Source organism: Kogia breviceps, chromosome 7, assembly GCF_026419965.1.
Source record: "Kogia breviceps isolate mKogBre1 chromosome 7, mKogBre1 haplotype 1, whole genome shotgun sequence".
Taxonomy (NCBI): Eukaryota; Metazoa; Chordata; class Mammalia; order Artiodactyla; family Physeteridae; genus Kogia; species Kogia breviceps.
This window is the reverse complement of record NC_081316.1, coordinates 63,743,987-63,762,798: the sequence shown is the minus strand read 5'-3', so window position 1 is coordinate 63,762,798 and position 18,812 is coordinate 63,743,987. Positions and strand designations below refer to the sequence as shown.

At 37.8% G+C, this 18,812-nt stretch overlaps 1 protein-coding gene across 4 annotated transcripts in view; it reads left to right on the top strand.

Annotated features, from left to right (window-relative positions):
* The window catches only part of ACER3 (alkaline ceramidase 3), a 188,134-nt gene that overhangs the window by 119,634 nt on the left and 49,688 nt on the right, over positions 1–18,812 (top strand). For all 4 annotated transcript variants that reach the window (XM_059067786.2, XM_067038439.1, XM_067038438.1 and 1 more), the window contains one exon: positions 10,225–10,260. In XM_059067786.2, coding sequence (XP_058923769.1) covers positions 10,225–10,260 — 36 coding nt within the window. The remainder of the gene's footprint in view (positions 1–10,224; positions 10,261–18,812) is intronic.

The following is an 18,812-nucleotide window of genomic DNA, read 5'->3' as shown; positions in this document are numbered from 1 at the left end:
TTGGAGCCATGGAGGAGAGCACAGCAACAGGGGTGCAGAGGGCAAAGTGGAGAGATTCCCACACAGAGACTCGGTGCCAACCAGCACTCAGAGCTTGTCTGTTCACCTGCCAGGGCAGGTGGGAGCTGGGAGCTGAGGCTCCAGCTTTGGAGATCAGATCCCAGGGAGAGGACTGGGGTTGGCTGCGTGAACACAGCCTGAAGGGAGCTAGTGCACCACAGCTAGGAGGAAGGGAGTCCGGGAAAAAGTCTGGACCTGCCTAAGAGGCAAGAGACCATTGTTTCCGGCTGCCCAAGGGGAGGGGATTCCTTCCCTTTCTGCACACAGAAGGCAGAGCACTGACTAAATGAGGTCCAGAGATGGTGCGAGCCACGGCTATTAGCTTGGACACCAGAGACGGGCATGAAACTCACAGGTCAGTATCCACATGCACCCCCCCACACACACCCAGGAGCCACTGACAGGGTCCTGACACACAGCGCGCCTCAGGCTGTTGCAATGTCATGCTGGCCTCTGCCGCTGCAGGCTCACCCTGCATTCCAATGATAACTACCATATCCCTCCCTCCCCGTGGCATGCGTGAGCAAAGAGCCCCCTAATCAGCTGCTGCTTTAACCCTCTCATGTCTGGGTGGGAACAGATGCCTGAGGGTGACCCATATGCAGAGGCAGGGCCAAAACCAAAGCTGAACTGCAGGAGCTCTGCGAACAAAGAAGGGAAAGGGAAATCTCTCCCAGCAGCCTCAGGAGCAGCGGATTAAATCCCCACAATCAACTTGATGTACCTTGCATCTGTGGAATACCTGACTGGACAATGAATTGTCCCAAAATTGAAGCAATGGAATTTGGGAGCAACTGTAGACTTAGGGTTTGCTGTCTGCAACTGACTTGTTACTGTTTTTATGTTTATCTTAGTATAGTTTTTAGCACTTGTTATCATTGGTGGATTTTTTTATTGGTGTCATTGCTCTCTTCTTTTTTTATTATTATTTTTTTATTTTAATCTTTTTTATTTTAATAATCTTTTTAAAAAAATTTATTATTTTTTTTTCTTTTTTTTTCCCTTTTCTTCTGAGCTGTGTTGCTGACAGGGTCTTGGTGCTCTGGCCTGGTGTCAGGCCTGAGCCTCTGAGGTGGGAAAGCTGAGTTCGGGACGTTGGACCACCAGATACCTCCCAACCCCACTTACTATCAATCAGCAAGAACTCTCCCAGAGATCTGCATCTCAACGCTAAGACCCAGCTTCACCCAAGGGCCAGCAAGCTCCAGTGCTGGATGCCCCATGCCAAACAACTAGCAAGACAGGCACACAACCCCACCCATTAGCAGAGAGGCTGCCTAAAATCATACTAAGTTCACAGACACCCCAAAACACACCACCGGACATGGTCCTGCCCACCAGAAAGACAAGATCCAGCCTCATCCACCAGAACACAGGCATCAGTCCGCTCCACCAGGGAGCCTACACAAGCCACTAAACCAACCTCGCGCCCTGAGGGCAGGCATCAAAAACAATGGGAACTATGAACCTGCAGTCTGTGAAAATGAGACCCCAAACACAGTACGTACGTTAAGCAAAATGAGAAGACAGAGAAATATGCAGCAGAGAAAGGAGCAAGGTAAAAACCCACCAAACCAAACAAATGAAGAGAAAATAGGCAGTCTGCCTGAAAAAGAATTCAGAGTAATGATAGTAAAGATCCAAAATCTTGGGAATAGAATGGAGAAAGTACAAGATATGTTTAACAATGACCTAGAAGAACTAAAGAGCAAACAATGATGAACAACACAATAAATGAAATTAAAAATTCTCTAGAAGGAATCAATAGCAGACTAACTGAGGCAGAAGAATGGATAAGTGACCTGGAAGATAAAATAATGGAAATAACTACCACAGAGCAGAATAAAGGAAGAAGAATGAAAAGAATTGAGAGTCTTAGAGACCTCTGGGACATTAAATGCTCCAACATTCGAATTATAGGGGTCCCAGAAGAAGAAGACAAAACGAAAGGGACTGAGAAAATATTTGAAGAGGTTATAGTTGGAAACTTCCCTAATATGGGAAAGGAAATAGTCAAGTTCAGGAAACGCATAGAGTCCCATACAGGATAAATCCAAGGAGAAACATGCCAAGACACATATTAATCAAACTGTCAAAAATTAAACACAAAGAAAAAAATATTAAAAGCAGCAAGGGAAAAGCAACAAATAACATAAAAGGGAATCTCCATAAGGTTAACAGCTGATCTTTCAGCAGAAACTCTGCAAGCAAGAAAAGAGTGGCAGGACATATTTAAAGTGATGAAAGGGAAAAACCTACAACCAAGATTACTCTACCCAGCAAGGATCTCATTCAGATTCGACGGAGAAATTAAAACCTTTACAAACAAGTAAAAGCTAAGAGAATTCAGCACCAACCAACCAGCTTTACAACAAATGCTAAAGGAACTTCTCTAGGCAGGAAACAAAAGAGAAGGAAAAGACCTACAATAACAAACCCAAAACAATTAAGAAAATGGTAATAGGAACATACATATTAATAACTACTTTAAATGTAAATGGATTAAGTGCTCCAACCAAAAGACATAGACTGGCTGAATGGATACAAAAACAAGACCCGTATATTTGCTGTCTAGAAGAGACCCACTTCAGACCTAGGGACACATACAGACTGAAAGTGAGGGGATGGAAAAAGATATTCCATGCAAATGGAAATCAAAAGAAAGCTGGAGTAGCAATTCTCATATCAGACAAAACAGACTTTAAAACAAAGACTAGGGCTTCCCTGGTGGCACAGTGGTTGGGAGTCCACCTGCCGATGCAGGGGGCGCGGATTCGTGCCCCGGTCCGGGAGGATCCCACGTGCCGTGGAGCGGCTGGGCCCATGAGCCGTGGCCGCTGGGCCTGTGCGTCCGGAGCCTGCGCTCCGCGGTGGGAGAGGCCACGGCAGTGAGAGGCCCACGTACCACAAAAACAAAAAAAAAACAAAGACTATTACAAGAGACAAGGAAGGACACTGCATAGTGATCGAGGGATTGAGGGATCAATCCAAGAAGATATAACAATTGTAAATATTTATGCACCCAACATAGAAGCACCTCAATACATAAGGCAAATGCTAACAGCCATAAAAGGGGATATTGACAGTAACACATAGTAGGGGACTTTAACACCCTGCTTTCACCAATGGACAGATCATCCAGACAGAAGATTAATAAGGAAACACAAGCTTTAAATGATACATTAAACAAGATGGACTTAATTGATATTTATAGGACATTCCATCCCAAAACAACATGAAACACTTTCTTCTCAAGTGCTCATGGAACATTCTCCAGGATAGATCATATCTTGGGTCACAAATCAAGCCTTGGTAAATTTAAGAAAATTGAAATCATATCAAGTATCTTTTCTGACCACAATGCTATGAGACTAGATAACAATTACAGGGAAAAAACTGTAAAAATTACAAACACATGGAGGCTAAACAATACACTACTTAATAACCAAGAGATCACTGAAGAAATCAAAGAGGAAAACAAAAATATCTAGAAGCAAATGACAATGAAAACTCGATGTCCCAAAACCTATGGGATGCAGCAAAAGCAGTTGTGAGAGGGAAGTTTATAGCAATACAATTCTACCTCAAGAAACAAGAGAAATCGCAAATAAACAACCTACCCTTAAACCTAAAGCAATTAGAGGAACAAGAACAAAAACCTCCAAAGTTAGCAGAAGGAAAGAAATCATAAAGGTCAGATCAGAAATAAATGAAAAAGTATGAAGAACACAATAACAAAGATCAATAAAACTATAAAAGCTGGTTCTTTGAGAAGATAAACAAAATTGATAAACCATTAGCCAGACTCATCAACAGAAAAAGGGAGAAGACTCAAATCAACAGAATTAGAAGAAAAAGGAGAAGTAACAACTGACACTGCAGAAGTAGAAAGGATCATGAGAGATTACTACAAGCAACTATATGCCAATAAAATGGACAACCTGGAAGAAATGGACAAATTCTTAGAAAAGCACAACCTTCTGACACTGAACCAGGACAAAATAGAAAATATAAACAGACCAGTCACAAGCAGTAAATTGAAACTATGATTAAAAATCTTCCAACAAACAAAAGCCCAGGACCAGATGGCTTAACAGAAAAGTTCTGTCAAACATGTAGAGAAGAGCTAAGACCTATCCTTCTCAAACTCTTCCAAAATATAGCAGAGGGAGGAATACTCCCAAACTCATTCTACAAGGCCGCCATCACCCTGATACCAAAACCAGACAAAGATGTCACAAAAAAAGAAAACTCCAGGCCAATATCACTGATCAATATAGATGCAAAAATCCTCAACAAAATACTAGCAAACAGAATCCAACAGCACATTAAAAGGATCATACACCATGATCAAGTGGGGTTTATCCCAGGAATGCAAGGATTCTTAAATATATGCAAATCAATTGATGTGATACACCATATTAACAAATTGAAGAATAAAAACCATATGATCATCTGAATAGATGCAGAAAAAGCTTCCAACAAAATTCAACACACATTTATGATAAAAACTCTCCAGAAAGTGGGCATAGAGGGAACTTACCTCCGCATAATAAAGGCCATATGTGACAGACCCACAGCCAACATCATTCTCAGTGGTGAAAACTGAAACTGCTTCCTCTAAGATCAGGAACAAGACAAGGTTGCCCACTCTCACAACTGTTATTCAACATAGTTTTGAAAGTGTTAGCCACAGCAATCAGAGGAAAAAAAGAAATAAAGGGAATCCAAATCAGAAAAGAAGTAAAGCTGTCACTGTTTGCAGATGACATGATACTATACATAGAGAATCCTAAAGATGCTACCAGAAAACTACTAGAGCTAATCAATGAATTTGCTAAAGTAGCAGGATACACATTTAATGCACAGAAATCTCTTGAATTCATATTCACTAATGATGAAAAATCTGAAAGAGAAATTAAGGAAACACTCCCGTTTACCATTGCAACAAAAAGAATAAAATAGCTAGGAATAAACCTACTTAAGGAAACAAAAGACCTGTGCAGAAAACTATAAGACACTGATGAAAGAAATTAAAGATGACACAAACTGATGGAGAGGTATACCATATTCTTGGATTGGAAGAATCAGCATTGTGAAAATGACTATACTACTCAAAACAATCTACAGATTCAATGCAGTCCCTATCAAACTACCAATGGCATTTTCCACAGAACTAGAACAAAAAATTTCACAATTTGTATGGAAACACAAAAGACCCCAAATAGCCAAAGCAGTAATGAGAAAGAAAAAGAGAGCTGGAGGAAATCAGGCTCCCTGACTTCAGACTATACTACAAAGTTACAGTAATCAAGACAGTATGGTACTGGAACAAAAACAGAAATACAGATCAATGGAACAGGATAGAAAGCCCAGAGATAAGCCCATGCACATATGGTCACCTTATCTTTGATAAAGGAGGCAAGGATATACAATGGAGGGGAAAAAACCCTCTTCAATAAGTGGTGGTGGGAAAACTGGACAGCTACATGTAAAAGAATGAAATTAGAACACTCCCTAACACCATACACAAAAATAAACTCAAAATGGATTAAAGATCTAAATGTAAGGCCAGACACTATAAAACTCTTAGAGGAAAACCTAGGCAGAACACTATTTGACATAAATCACAGCAAGATCCTGTTTGACCCACCTCCTAGAAAAATGGAAATAAAAACAAAAATAAACAAATGGGACCTAATGAAACTTAAAAACTTTTGCACAGCTAAGGAAACCATAAACAAGGCAGAAAGACAACCCTCAGAATGGAAGAAGATATTTGCCAACGAAGCAACTGTCAAAGGATTAATCTCCAAAATATACAGGCAGCTCATTCAGCTCAATATCAAAACAACACAATCCAAAAATGGGCAGATGTTCTAAATAGACATTTCTCCGAAGAAGATATACAGATTGAAAGGATGCTCAACATCACTAATCATTAGAGAAATGCAAATCAAAACCACAATGAGGTATCACCTCACACAGGTCAGAATGGCCATCATCAAGAAATCTACAAACAGTAAATGCTGGAGAGGGTGTGGAGAAAAGGGAACCCTCTTGCACTGTTGATGGGAATGTAAATTGATAAAGCCACTATGGAGAACAGTATGGAGGTTCCTTAAAAAACTAAAAATAGAACTATCATATGACCTAGCAGTCCCACTACTGGGCATATACCCTGAGAAAACCATAATTTGAAAAGAGTCATGTACCACAGTGTTCATTGCAGCACTATTTACAATAGCCAGGACATGAAAGCAACGTAAGTGTCCACTGACAGATGAATGGATAAAGAAGATGTGGCACATATGTACAATGAAATATTACTCAGCCATAAAAAGAAACGAAATTGAGTTATTTGTAGTGATGTGAATGGACCTAGAGTCTGTCATACAGAGTGAAGTAAGTCAGAAAGAGGAAAACAAATACCGTATGCTAATACATATATACGGAATCTAAAAAAAAAATTGTTCTGATGAACCTAGGGGCAGGACAAAAATAAAGATGCAAGCATAGAGAATGGACTTGATGACACGGGAAGGGGGAAGGGTAAGCAGGGACAAAGAGTAGCATTGACATATATACACTACCAAATGTAAAATAGATAGCTAATGGGAAGCAGCTGCATTACACAGGGAGATCACCTTAGTGCTTTGTGACCACCTAGAGGGGTGGATAGGTAGGGTGGGAGGGAGACGCAAGAGGGAGGGGCTATGGGGATATATGTATTCATACAGCTGATTCACTTTGTTATACAGCAGAAACTAACACAACATTGTAAAACAATTATACTCCAATAAAGATGTTAAAAAGAAAAAAAAGATACAACCCTTTGTAACACTGGGCTTTTTTTTTACCTCAATAATAACAAAAGAATATACATTTATGATATTATACCCTAAAAGTTATAATTGATTTGTCTTTTTGACATTTAAAACCTGTCAATATGCAAATTCTTTTTAAGGGGGAGGGATAGATTGGGAGTTTGGGATTGACATGTACACACTGCTGTATTTAAGGTGGGTAACCAACAGGGACCTACTTATAGAAAAATAAAATTTAAAAAGATAAAATGAGAATATCTCATTTTGTAATATCTAACGAATTCAATAAGAATCAACATTGTAAATAAAAATTTAAACTTATACATTTGAGGTGTACCACATGATGATTTGATATACATATACATAGTGAAAATATTACTACAGTCAAGCTAATTAACATATCACATAGTTACTGTTTCCTCTGTGTGATGAAAGCACCTGAAATCTAATCTGTCAATAAATTTCCAGTATTCAGTCCAGTATTATTAACTATAGTCATCATGCTGTACCTTGGAACATTGACCACTTGAGGGTCAAGTGAAAGAGGTAGAGCCAACAAAGGAGGTAATCAGAGGTGTAGGAAAACCAGGAGAACTTGATGTCACAGAGTACAAAGAGGTTTCTAGAAAGGGTACCAGTTGCCTCTGAGAGGCTGAATAAAATGAAATTGAGGTTTGACCCATAAAAAAGACCAAGTAACATTAATGAGGGTACTGTCCACAGCAGATTGATGAAGGCAGAACCTAGATTTCAGTGAGTTGAGAAGGTGAAAAAGAGACTGAAAGAGCAAAGATATTGTATTTCCTTACGTTTTTACATTGCCCTGTGTAGTCCTTTGCATACATACTTGTTAATCAGGAAAGACTCCTAGAATTTCAGAGGTGAAAGGAAGTCTTGTTACTATATAAAAGAAGAGACTAATGTCCAGAGAGTTTTAGTGACTTGCCTGGCCAACCAAATTTATATGGAGAATTGGTGGTAGAGTCAAGACAACTTACCTTTGTAAGTTAAGAGCTGATGGGGTTGAAAACTTAGGCTTGCGAGTCAGTCATATCTGAGTTTTGACCAACACTGTTACTTAATAACTGTGGGACTTTGGGTAAGTTACTAAAGAGAGAGGTAACTCTGCTTTAGTTTTCCTCATCTGTAAAATTAATAATAGCATACATTTCACATTAGTTGTAAGAATTAATACCTGGCGCATAGTAAGGACTCCATAATTCTTTTGCCTTAAAAAATACTTTTAAGAGGCATGCCCTTCTGCATTTCTTTTATTAGTAACAATGAGAATCTGAAATTATGTAAAGGAAAATTCGTATTTTGAAATAACAAATTTCAGAGATTAAAAGCATTCTGCCTTACTGAATTTAGAGTTATATAAATGTTCCTACACATCTTACTTAATTTGTTTTTTTAAATTTTTGGCTGTATTGGTTCTTCGTTGCTATGCACGGGCTTTCTCTATTTGTGGTCAGGGCTACTCTTCGTTGCAGTTCGCAGGCTTCTCATTGTGGCTTCTCGTTGCAGAGCACGGGCTCTAGGCACGAGGGCGTCAGTAGTTGTGGTTCGTGGGCTCTAGAGCACAGGCTCAGTAGTTGTGGCTCACGGGCTTAGTTGCTCCGTGGCATGTGGGATCTTCCCAGACCAGGGCTCGAACCCGTGTCCCCTGCATTGGCAGGTGGATTCTTAACCACTGTGCCACTAGGGAAGCCCCTACATCACTATTAAAGCTCTATGGGTGCTTCAAGGAAATAATCTGCTCTTGCTGTGGTTAGGGAAATTCCTCCAGGAATAAGAAGTTCTATAGACAAATTATAAAATTACATAAAGTTTATGAGATCAGCAATACATTAAATGAGGCTGTAGAGATATATAAGAACCGTCCTTTCTGTCAAAAAGATTATTGCCTTGTAGGGGAGAGAAACAAACTAATAAACGGCGTAAAGTTTATATATGGACAGTCAGGTAAAGAGGATGAGTTATGGATTCTGCTTAGCAGAGAAGGAGTCAGAAAAGATTTCAAGAAAGAGGTATAGTTTGAGCTGAATCTGGAAAGATGAGTGTTTACCAGCAGGGGGCAATTTCTGAACAAAGTAAAGCACAGCATGTTTAAAGATACAGAAGCATGAAACTAGCATATTTGTTGGAGCCTAGGATGAGGAAGAGACAAGAGGAGAGGAATAAGACTAAGCAGAAAGGCGGAAGCAAGATTATGGAAGACTTTGAAATTTGGACTTTGTCTTGCAAGCGATGGGAGATATTTCAGGCTTATGATTTAAATTTTGACTCCTCTCTACCATGTCATTTTAAAGGTGTACTGTTTTTCTTTTTTTAAATTAATTAATATATTTTTGGCTGCGTTGGGTCTTCACTGCTGCACGTGGACCCCTCACTGCAGTGCCCCTTCCACTGTGGAGCACAGGCTCCAGTCGCAGGGGTCCCAGCAGCTGTGTCTCATGGGCTCTAGAGCAGGCTCAGCAGCTGTGGCACTCTGGCCCAGCTGCTCTGCGGCATGTGAGATCCTCCTGGACCCCAGCTCGAACCCATGTCCCCTGGTGGGTGGACATGGTGGACTAGGTGGACTCCCAATCACTGCGCCACCAGGGAAGTCCCTAAAGGTGTACTCTTATAGGGCAATAAATGCATGCAATAAGTAGGCATTGAACTTAATCACCCACATGACACTGGAGCCTAAAACTAGGGTTTGTGTAACTTTTCTGTATCTAGGTGAATGAGTTAGAGGTTTTCAGAAGCAGAAGAAAGGACAAGAAATTTGTTTTAAATGTTTTCACCTATTAGCACATATTATGCGCCAGACACTTGCACATATTTTGGCTTATTATTGCTCACCAGTATTATTCCCATTATTCAGATAAGGAAAAATGAATCTTATGGTTAAGTGACTTGCTCAGGCATGTAGCAAGTAAGTGGCAGTTTGAAATTTAGCTCCTATCTCTAAGTCCAGCGTTCTTGCTGCTGTGGAATAGATCTGCTGCAGGGATTGTCAGCATAACTTCTTCAGCCCTCATGAGTTATCCACGCATCTCTGCCTCTCCTTGATGCTGATGCAGAGGCCAAGAGGTCAGAGTAATCCACAACAGCTTTGAAAAATTTAGTTTGCCATGATGAAGTGAGCACTGGGGCACACCCACCTGTAGGTAACAGCCCTTTTGTGGCATGCCACCTAATCTGATTGGTTTTACATGGCTGGAGTCAGATCTAAGAAGCAAGACTAGGGAAGCAGGAGACATTTGAGATTTGCAGAGTAGCAGGAATAGGTTTTCTTTCCCCTTTGTAATGCACTTAATTTACATGTATTTCTTTTAATATTTTTCAGGTTTACCTTAAGGTAAAGGAACCTGTATTCCATCAGGTAATTTTTAAAAATTTTTACACATTTTATTATTTAACCTGCCTTGTGTTTTCCTTTTCTAGGAAATTATATGCATATATAACTTCTGTAAATGAAATGGTAGATGTTTTAGGAAATAACAGTGTTTAAAACAGAGATTACAAACAGGTTGCTACAGAAGCACATGTAAGCAAAACAGGAATATACCAAGAATAGTCAATGCCCAGGCCGCAATGGCTATTGGTAGATAGTTATGCAGGTGCAACATTGTTCTTATAAGCAGAAAAAAAAACCAGGAAGCATTATACACATGCACATGTAAATAGTCTTTTTTATGACATTATTTTCTAGAAAAGATAAGGGGAAAATACTCATGGAATGTTCAGTCTAACATTTTAAGTAGTTTTTTGAGGTGGGAGGTTATTTATATTGAGGGAAACAAACATAAGAAACTTTGGTATAAGAAATAATAACTTAAGTGCATCCTAGAATGAAACCAGAGTAAAATGAAGTATCAGACCCTAAATAAAGAGAGCTATTATTTATTGAGTGCTATGATGTGCCTGGTCACTATGCTTATTACTACATAGACTCTAATCTCCCCAGCAGTCCTACAAATTATGAATTACTGTCTACATTTTAAGGGAAATGAGCTCAGAGATACTAGGTAATTTGTTCCAGAGTTACACAGTTATTAAGGGACAGAGCCAGGGCTGTAACTAGATTTGTTTGACCCCTGTCATCCTTCTTTTAACAATGCAGTGTAGATAGATAGATAGATAGATATGATAGATATGATAGGTAGATAGATAAAGGATAAATAACTAAATAAGCATGCAAACAAGCACACATTTCAGGAGGATTAGAGGCCTTGTACTTTTAGAATTTTTTTGCTTATATAAAAAAGTAAATGTTCCTATAATCTTTAAAACTTAAACTAGACAATACCACCTGAAATATGTTTCTTGAAGAAATAAATTCCAAATCCACGTTATTGTGCCTTGCTTTTTCCACAGGCCAGCTGAAAGTAGATGTACTAATGTAGATATTATGGGGGGTGGGGCATTCTCACTTCCTGTTTATTATAGCTTGAAGTGATGTCATTATATATTTACCCCTTTATTAGAAATACTTATTGACACAGTGTAAAAAATGAAGTTTATTTATGTGAAGAATACTTCCGTTTTTATAAACTTCTTATTTGCCTTTATAAGAAAGAAAAATCATAACCACAAAAGAACAAAATTTGGAAATTTTGAGTTAAGTTTTCTAAGTTTATTACCATTCAGTTTTCTGTTTTGTGTTTTTGACTTTTTTGACACTGTGTTTATGTAATAATAGGAACAAACTATTCATATAGCTTTTCATGCTGCAATATCCATGTGTTTTTCCAGTAATAAATATTTTCTTCTTTGTGTATAGGGAAGATGCATAGATATCTGTGTATGCTGATAGGAAGGTAGGCAGGATGAAAACTTATAGCTATGGCTTATATCCTAGGCTTAGAGATTAAAAATCAGGATAGGGAAGTGAAGAAGTAAAGGAATGCTAGGGCGAAGTAGATAAGCAATCTGAAGGTAAGACATTCATTCATTCATTCATCAGGTGTTTACTGTGTACTTTCTCATTACCAAATTCTGAGCTGGAATTTGGAAGTAAAGAGGCAGTAGAGCACAGACTTTTAAGATCTAAAGTGAGGCAGACCTGGATTCAAACTAGTCTCTCCTCTTATTCACAGTATACTCTGGATAAGTTACTTAACTTCTTTGAGCTTTGGTTTCCTCGTTATTCAGCAAAAACTTTTTAAGTGCCTTCAGTATGCCCGGTGCTGTACTAGGCACAGGAGATGTACTAGTGAGTGAAATAATGAGGTCTCTTGCTCTTATAGAGCTCATAGACCGCGTCTCTAAAGTCGGTATAATAATCTCCTATAGTTGTCTGAGTATTAAATGAAATAATGCATTTAAACCTTACCATGTAGTAAAACACTCAGTAAATGTTAACTAATGTTAATATACTAAAGCACATAAGACATGGCTGCTGGTCTCAAAGAACTCACTATCTGGTCAGGAAGATTTGTAGTATATACGTTTTGTAATAAACATGTAAAAGAAGTACTAATGTAGGCAAGGGCACAATCTGTCTGTTTAGATGACTCAAAATAGGATTACAAAATACACCTAGTGCATGTAGCTAAATTATTACTTACTCTAGTACTAAAGAACAAGTTAAGGAAAATAGCCCACTAGTTTGATACAGTAGTATTCCTCACTGCTTTGTTAAGTTTTATTTAAAGAGACCTTTGCCTCAAATGTCTAATCTAGAGTATCCTATGCTAGTCTGTTAAGAAATTAGAATTGATACTTTCTATTGATATTTATACTCAAGGCTTAAAAAAAAATCTTTCCCTAATTATTTTTTGGGTATCATTCTTAAGAAAAGAGAACTTCTTTTTCTGAGAATCTTCTAATTGTCAAAGTTTGGAGTATTACTCTCAATTCTTTCAGGTAACTTGATATTTTTATGCGTAGAAACTTAGAAAAATTGTTTTAGAATTTGTAAGTAGAAAATTATTTTGAAATTTGTTACAAGATTTACAATATTTTTCAAGATCTTAAAAATAATGGAAAAAGAAGGAAAAGCAATGTGATCTAATCTAAAGGAGCTCTGATTAAGACTGGAATCTTGATTTCTTATCACTTTGATTTCTTGAAGTTCAGAATCTTGATTTCTTGCCATTTTGTTATCCACCGAAAAATTTCTTGCTGTACCTATTCTTCAGTATCTTCATCTATAAAATGTTCAAAACAAGGAAAGGTACTATTTCACAAGGATTATATAAAAATAATTTATATAAGGTAATGCAAAGTACAAGGCAATAAACATACTAATACTGTGTGATAATAAAAGTACTTAGTAAGATGTGCATAAATTTCTGCCTATGATGATCATGGAAAGCTTCTAAAAGGAGATATTTGAGTTGAGCTAGAGAGATAAGTAGTGATAGTACAATTAAAAGTATCTGTCATAACAAGGATGATTGTCTTGCTAACCAGATTAGCTTCCCTGAGGGAGAATATACTGATAACAGTTCTACTTTATTGTATTAAATCCAAGGTGATCCAAACATCTCCAAAGGAGAGCCAAATGCCATTTATTCATTTTGATGGCCTTGCAAAGGATAATACTCAGATCACATAGGTGTCACATTCAATAGAAACACCAACATATCTTAAGAAAGAAAACAAAAAGAAAAGCATACATGAGAATAGACTAAAAGAATTTTTAAGAAGTTACTGAACCCTCTTAAAGTAGCTAATTGACAAATCAGTAGTTGAGTATCTCAGATGAGATCTCATCTAATGTCTCAAAGAGTACTGTTGTTTAAAATCTTCTTGCCAGGGCTTCCCTGGTGGCGCAGTGGTTGAGAGTCCGCCTGCCAATGTGGGGGACGCGGGTTCGTGTCCCGGTCCGGGAGGATCCCACGTGCCGCGGAGAGGCTGGGCCTGTGAGTCATGGCCGCTGATCCTGTGCTCCACAACGGGAGAGGCCACAGCAGTGAGAGGCCCGCTTACCGCAAAAAAAAAAAAAAAAAACTTCTAATTTGACCTTCAAGGTTTGCAAGAAGGAACACTATGTAAACAATTTGAAAAACAGGAACTTAAGTAGATGTTTAAAAATTCTATTATGTTTCATTTGTGCCATTTTATTACAAATTAGGGTAGAAGGAAACTACTGTATAAGCACACTTGGAAAAGAAGATGACTATTTTAGTATCTACTATGTGCTAAATATTATATATTCTTTCATATAGTTTATATAGATTGACTCACTCATTATCTTACTAAAATATCAACAAACCTGTTTAGGAATTATCTTCATTTTATAGGTAAGATAACTGAGAGTCAGAAGGGGTTTAGTAATTTGCCCAGTGTTTCTCAACTAGTTAGTGGCAGAACTGGAAATGGAAACCAGATCTTTTTTTTTTCCCCAAAGCCCATATTGCGTTTATGATATGATATGTCCTTATAGCAGATTACTTTGGAATCTAATTTATTGTCAGATGTTTTTCAAAAGAATGAAAAATACTGTTTAGATTTTTGTACAATAATTAACTTGGAAAAATGTGAAGACTGAATATGTAAAACTTAGGTATAGCTGTGGTTTACTTTAAGTAAACCTTAATTCAGTTATCAATTCAAAAAACTGCCCGAAGTTAAATATAAGTGAAGTACTTTGGGAATAAAAAGAGATTAAGTAATTTTTATAGAAGGATTTCAGGAAGGCTTCACATAGGAAATGACATTTGAGCAGGATTTATTTGACCACGGAACCCTTTTTTATTGAATGTCTCTCAGCACAGTGGTATTCTGGGGGACTGTTTGGGAAATCCTGTGCTAAATACTAGATCCTGCAGAACATGAGAAGAGAAAGAAGGCTGGAACCAATTTGTGAATCACTGGCTGTCATGCTAGAGTTTGAAACTTATGATTTTGCCATGGACAGAGGCATAAGATTATATCTGTTTCAGATAATTCTGGCAGTTGTATGTAGGATGGATTAGAAGGCTGTATAGTTTGGGCAAATTAAGATTTTAAACCAGTTCTGAATATACCTACAAAAACTACGTTTTTACCAATAGACCACATTGCCTTATGAGACTTATGAAATTGTTTTATAGTTAAAAAGTAATGTCTACATTTAGCTTATTACTATTTAAACTATCCTCTAAGTATGTAGGAAGCACCAACCTTTTAGCCTTATCATATGAGAATAAATTTATATATTAACTCCCAAGATAAAATGCCTCTTACATCCCTATTTTGACTATGATTATAGAAATATGAAACCACAGTCACCTAGTTCATTCCCTTCATTTTACAAATGGGAGTCCAAGGCTAAGATAAATGAAGTGACTTATTCAAGGTCATGTACTGAGGCAGTAATCAGGTGGTAGAAAAATTTAGAATCCCCCAACTGCAGCCCTTGGCTTTTTCTGTTAGAGGTTCTCTTTACTATGTTTGGGCAATTGAATGAGTCCATTACAAACTCCAAATGCCTAAATCCCATTACCTATTACCACCATAGGTTCCCACTCACTGGGGCTTTATCCACAAATGACTACCTGATCTCCGACCCTAATAAACTGTTCGTGACCACAGGTGAGCTGAGTGCCTTTCTCCTAGAGTGAAAGACTTGAGCTCCCTCTGGGCATTCAGCGTGAAGCTAATAATTATTCTAGCGGGAATTCTTTCTTTATCTTTTAAATATCTTTTATTTTTAAACAATATCAAACTTACAGAAAAGCTGCAAGAATGATAAAAAGAACTTTTCCACCTGAACCACTTGAAAGTATACTGTCAACCTGTTGGAGCATGATGACTTACGATAGTGTCTATTAGACTTCTCCATTGTAAAGTTACTCTTTGTCCCTTCATAATTAATAAGAACTTTGTAGTAAAGTACTCTGAGACTTATGAAAATACTCTTAATTATTAAACTTTGAATTTATTTTTATTTCTATGGACTCTCTCTTGTATTCCTATTTTATTCAATGAGTTAACATTTGTTACTATCATGGTTTATTTTGGTGTAAAAATTGTCTCAGATTTGGCAAGTGGAGCACTTTCAGGCCGGTGTCTGTGTCCTTTTGACCTGTTCCCATCGTTCTTTGAATGTCTCTTACTTTTTGGCACAAGAAGATGTTCTTGGCTCATCTTGTTCTTTCCCTGCTCCAGGCCTGATCTCCATGGAGGCTTGGTTTCTTTGAGTGGAGAATGGAATTTAGAAACCAGATCCACGTACTAGATATGTGATTACATGTGTCTCTCCTTTATTAGACTGAGCTCTTTGAGGTCAGGAATAGGGTGTCTTTTCATCTTCGAATGATGAATGGATGTCTCGTCCAATGGCTGTCATTCAGTCGGTGTTCAATAAGTATTGGGGGGCTTACCTGGTGGCTGAGCGTCCGCCTGCCGATGCAGGGGGCACGGGTTCGTGCCCCGGTCCGGGAGGATCCCACATGCCGCGAAGTGGCTGGGCCCGTGGGCCATGACCGCTGAGCCTGGGCATGCAGAGCCTGTGCTCCGCGACGGGGGAGGCCATGGCAGTGAGAGGTCCGCCTACCACAAAAAAAAAAAAAAAAAAAAAAGTATTGGATTGGCCAAAAAGTTTGTTTGGGTTTGTCCGTAAAATCTTACGAACAAACCCGAACGAACATTTTGGCCAACCCAATACTTGGTAGAAAAAATAAACTGGTCAGTTATTTGGAACTCCTCCATGTTTAGGCTTAATCCAAGGAATAGACCATAAGGAATGAGTCTATTCCTTAGTGGAGAATGTTAGCTCTGAAGAAATATTGTAAGTCAGTCTCCCTCATTATCAAAATAATTATTGTATATCTACAGTTTCCAAGGTCCCACACTACAGCCCCATCCCACTTAATTTGCCATCTTTTACCTCGCTGTTTCATCTATCTTCAAATCTTTGCACACAGGCATCTTAATGCCAAGTCACAGAACAAAAGATTGTTTTTCTACTTTGCTCAAGATACTTTTCTTTTTACTGATAAACAAAAACACAACATGCTTTTTTCCTAGGCTATAGGCTCCTTAAGGATAAATACCAGGTCTCAGTTTACACACAGCATATTTCTATGATGCTTTAGCAGGGAGAAAACACTAATAATATTTTTATAGTCTTTGGAGTTTGAAGATCGAAAAAATTATTAAATATGGAAACATATGAAAATTCCTTCTAAAAATATTTTTAGATGAAAATTTCAGGGAGTGGAAAAGTATGTATTCTATTATCTTTTTATTTTAAAAATGACATCTTAAAATATGCATAGAAAAAAGTTATATGGACACCTCTAGCTTCAAGAAAGCCTGGGAAATAAAGATTTTGTAGCTGGACATATTGCCAGCCTAATAAAATCAGTCTTCTATAAAGACAGAGGCAAGAATAGATACTGCGTAGGCCACTAGCAGGGTCTGCTTCAGATTCCTAGGGGAGAATCAGAATGTATAGGGTAGAGGTGCTTGTGAAGAGAAGAAAATTCATTTGAAAAATCCCCATTGCACTTCCAGTGCATACGTTCTTATCCAGCATTTATTGTGTTTAACATACTCGCTGTACAGTCCATTTCTTTTGACTTCTCTATGCTGATGAGTCATAAATCTGTTAATTCAGCTCAGTTTTTTCTTCTAAGGTTTAGACCCAGATATCCAACTCCTGCTAGAGATCTCCACTTGGATATCTAACTGGCACCTCAAACTCAAAACATATCCAGAAATGAAGTCAACATTTTTATCCCCTGTCTTTCTTTTCATATTATTCTTTAACACAATAAACAATTTCACTATGCACCCAACTGCCTAAGTCATAAACCAGGCTATCACTGATTTTTCCCAACTTATACTAACTCACATATCAAATTAATTATCAGTCTAAGCCCTAAATATTTCCCTAATCTATCCATTTTTCTCCTTTCCCAGTAACACTACCCTAGTTCAGGCCCCATGTCTCACCTAGGTCACTACAATACTTTGTCAGTGGTCTGTTTTCCATCAGTCTTGCCTCCTCCTAATTCATTCTCTACCTAACATGACAGGGACATCTTTCTAAAACATGAGTGATCATCTTGAGCTACTGCTGAAACTTTCATTGACTTTGCATTGGTCTTAAGATAAAGTCCAACTACTTAACATGACTTGAAAAGCCAGACTTGACCTCTGCTTACCTTTCTGACTTCATTTTTCCTACTCTTCTCTCCAACAATATATTCTACACAGCATTACTTTTTTCTAGTCCCCAGAATGTAAGCTATGACCATTACTGTCTTCCACCTTCTCAATAATGTTTATTATTAATAATGCTTGTCCTACTAATACTTCAGTTATAAAATTAAACATTAAATCCTCCAAAAGTCTTTTTTTCTTCCAGCTTTGTTGAGACATAATTGACATACAGCACTGTATAAGTTTAAGGTGTACAGCATAATGATTTGACTTACATACAACATTAAACGATTACTACAGTAAATTTAGTGAACATCCATCGTCTCATATAGATACAACATTAAAGAAATTTTAAAAAAATTTTTTCCTTGTGACAAGAACTGTTAGGATTTACTCTCTTAACTTTTATATATAACATATAGCAGTGTTAATTATATTTCTCATGTTGTACATTACATCCCTAGTCCATGGAAGTCTTTCTGATCTGCATAAGTTTGGATTAGGTGGCCTTCCTATGTGCTTAGAAAATACTCTGTTCAGTCCCTGTCACAGAGTTAAAATACTACATTTTGACTGCCTGGTTACTTATACCTCTCTTTACTAGATTTTAATTGCAGTGAGGGCAGGGATCGTGCCTTTCTTGTTCACGGTTATAGCAGCATGGCTGCAATTATTGATTCAGGTGGGCAATCAGTCTCTAATAGGCTTTCATCTAATACTGTGTTTACTTAGCTTTATTGTAGAATACTAGGTCAAGGATACAGCAAGTGTAACTTTTCATCTCATCAGGAGATTCAGCGCTATCCTTATACACAGCTTCTTTTGCCCTCTCAT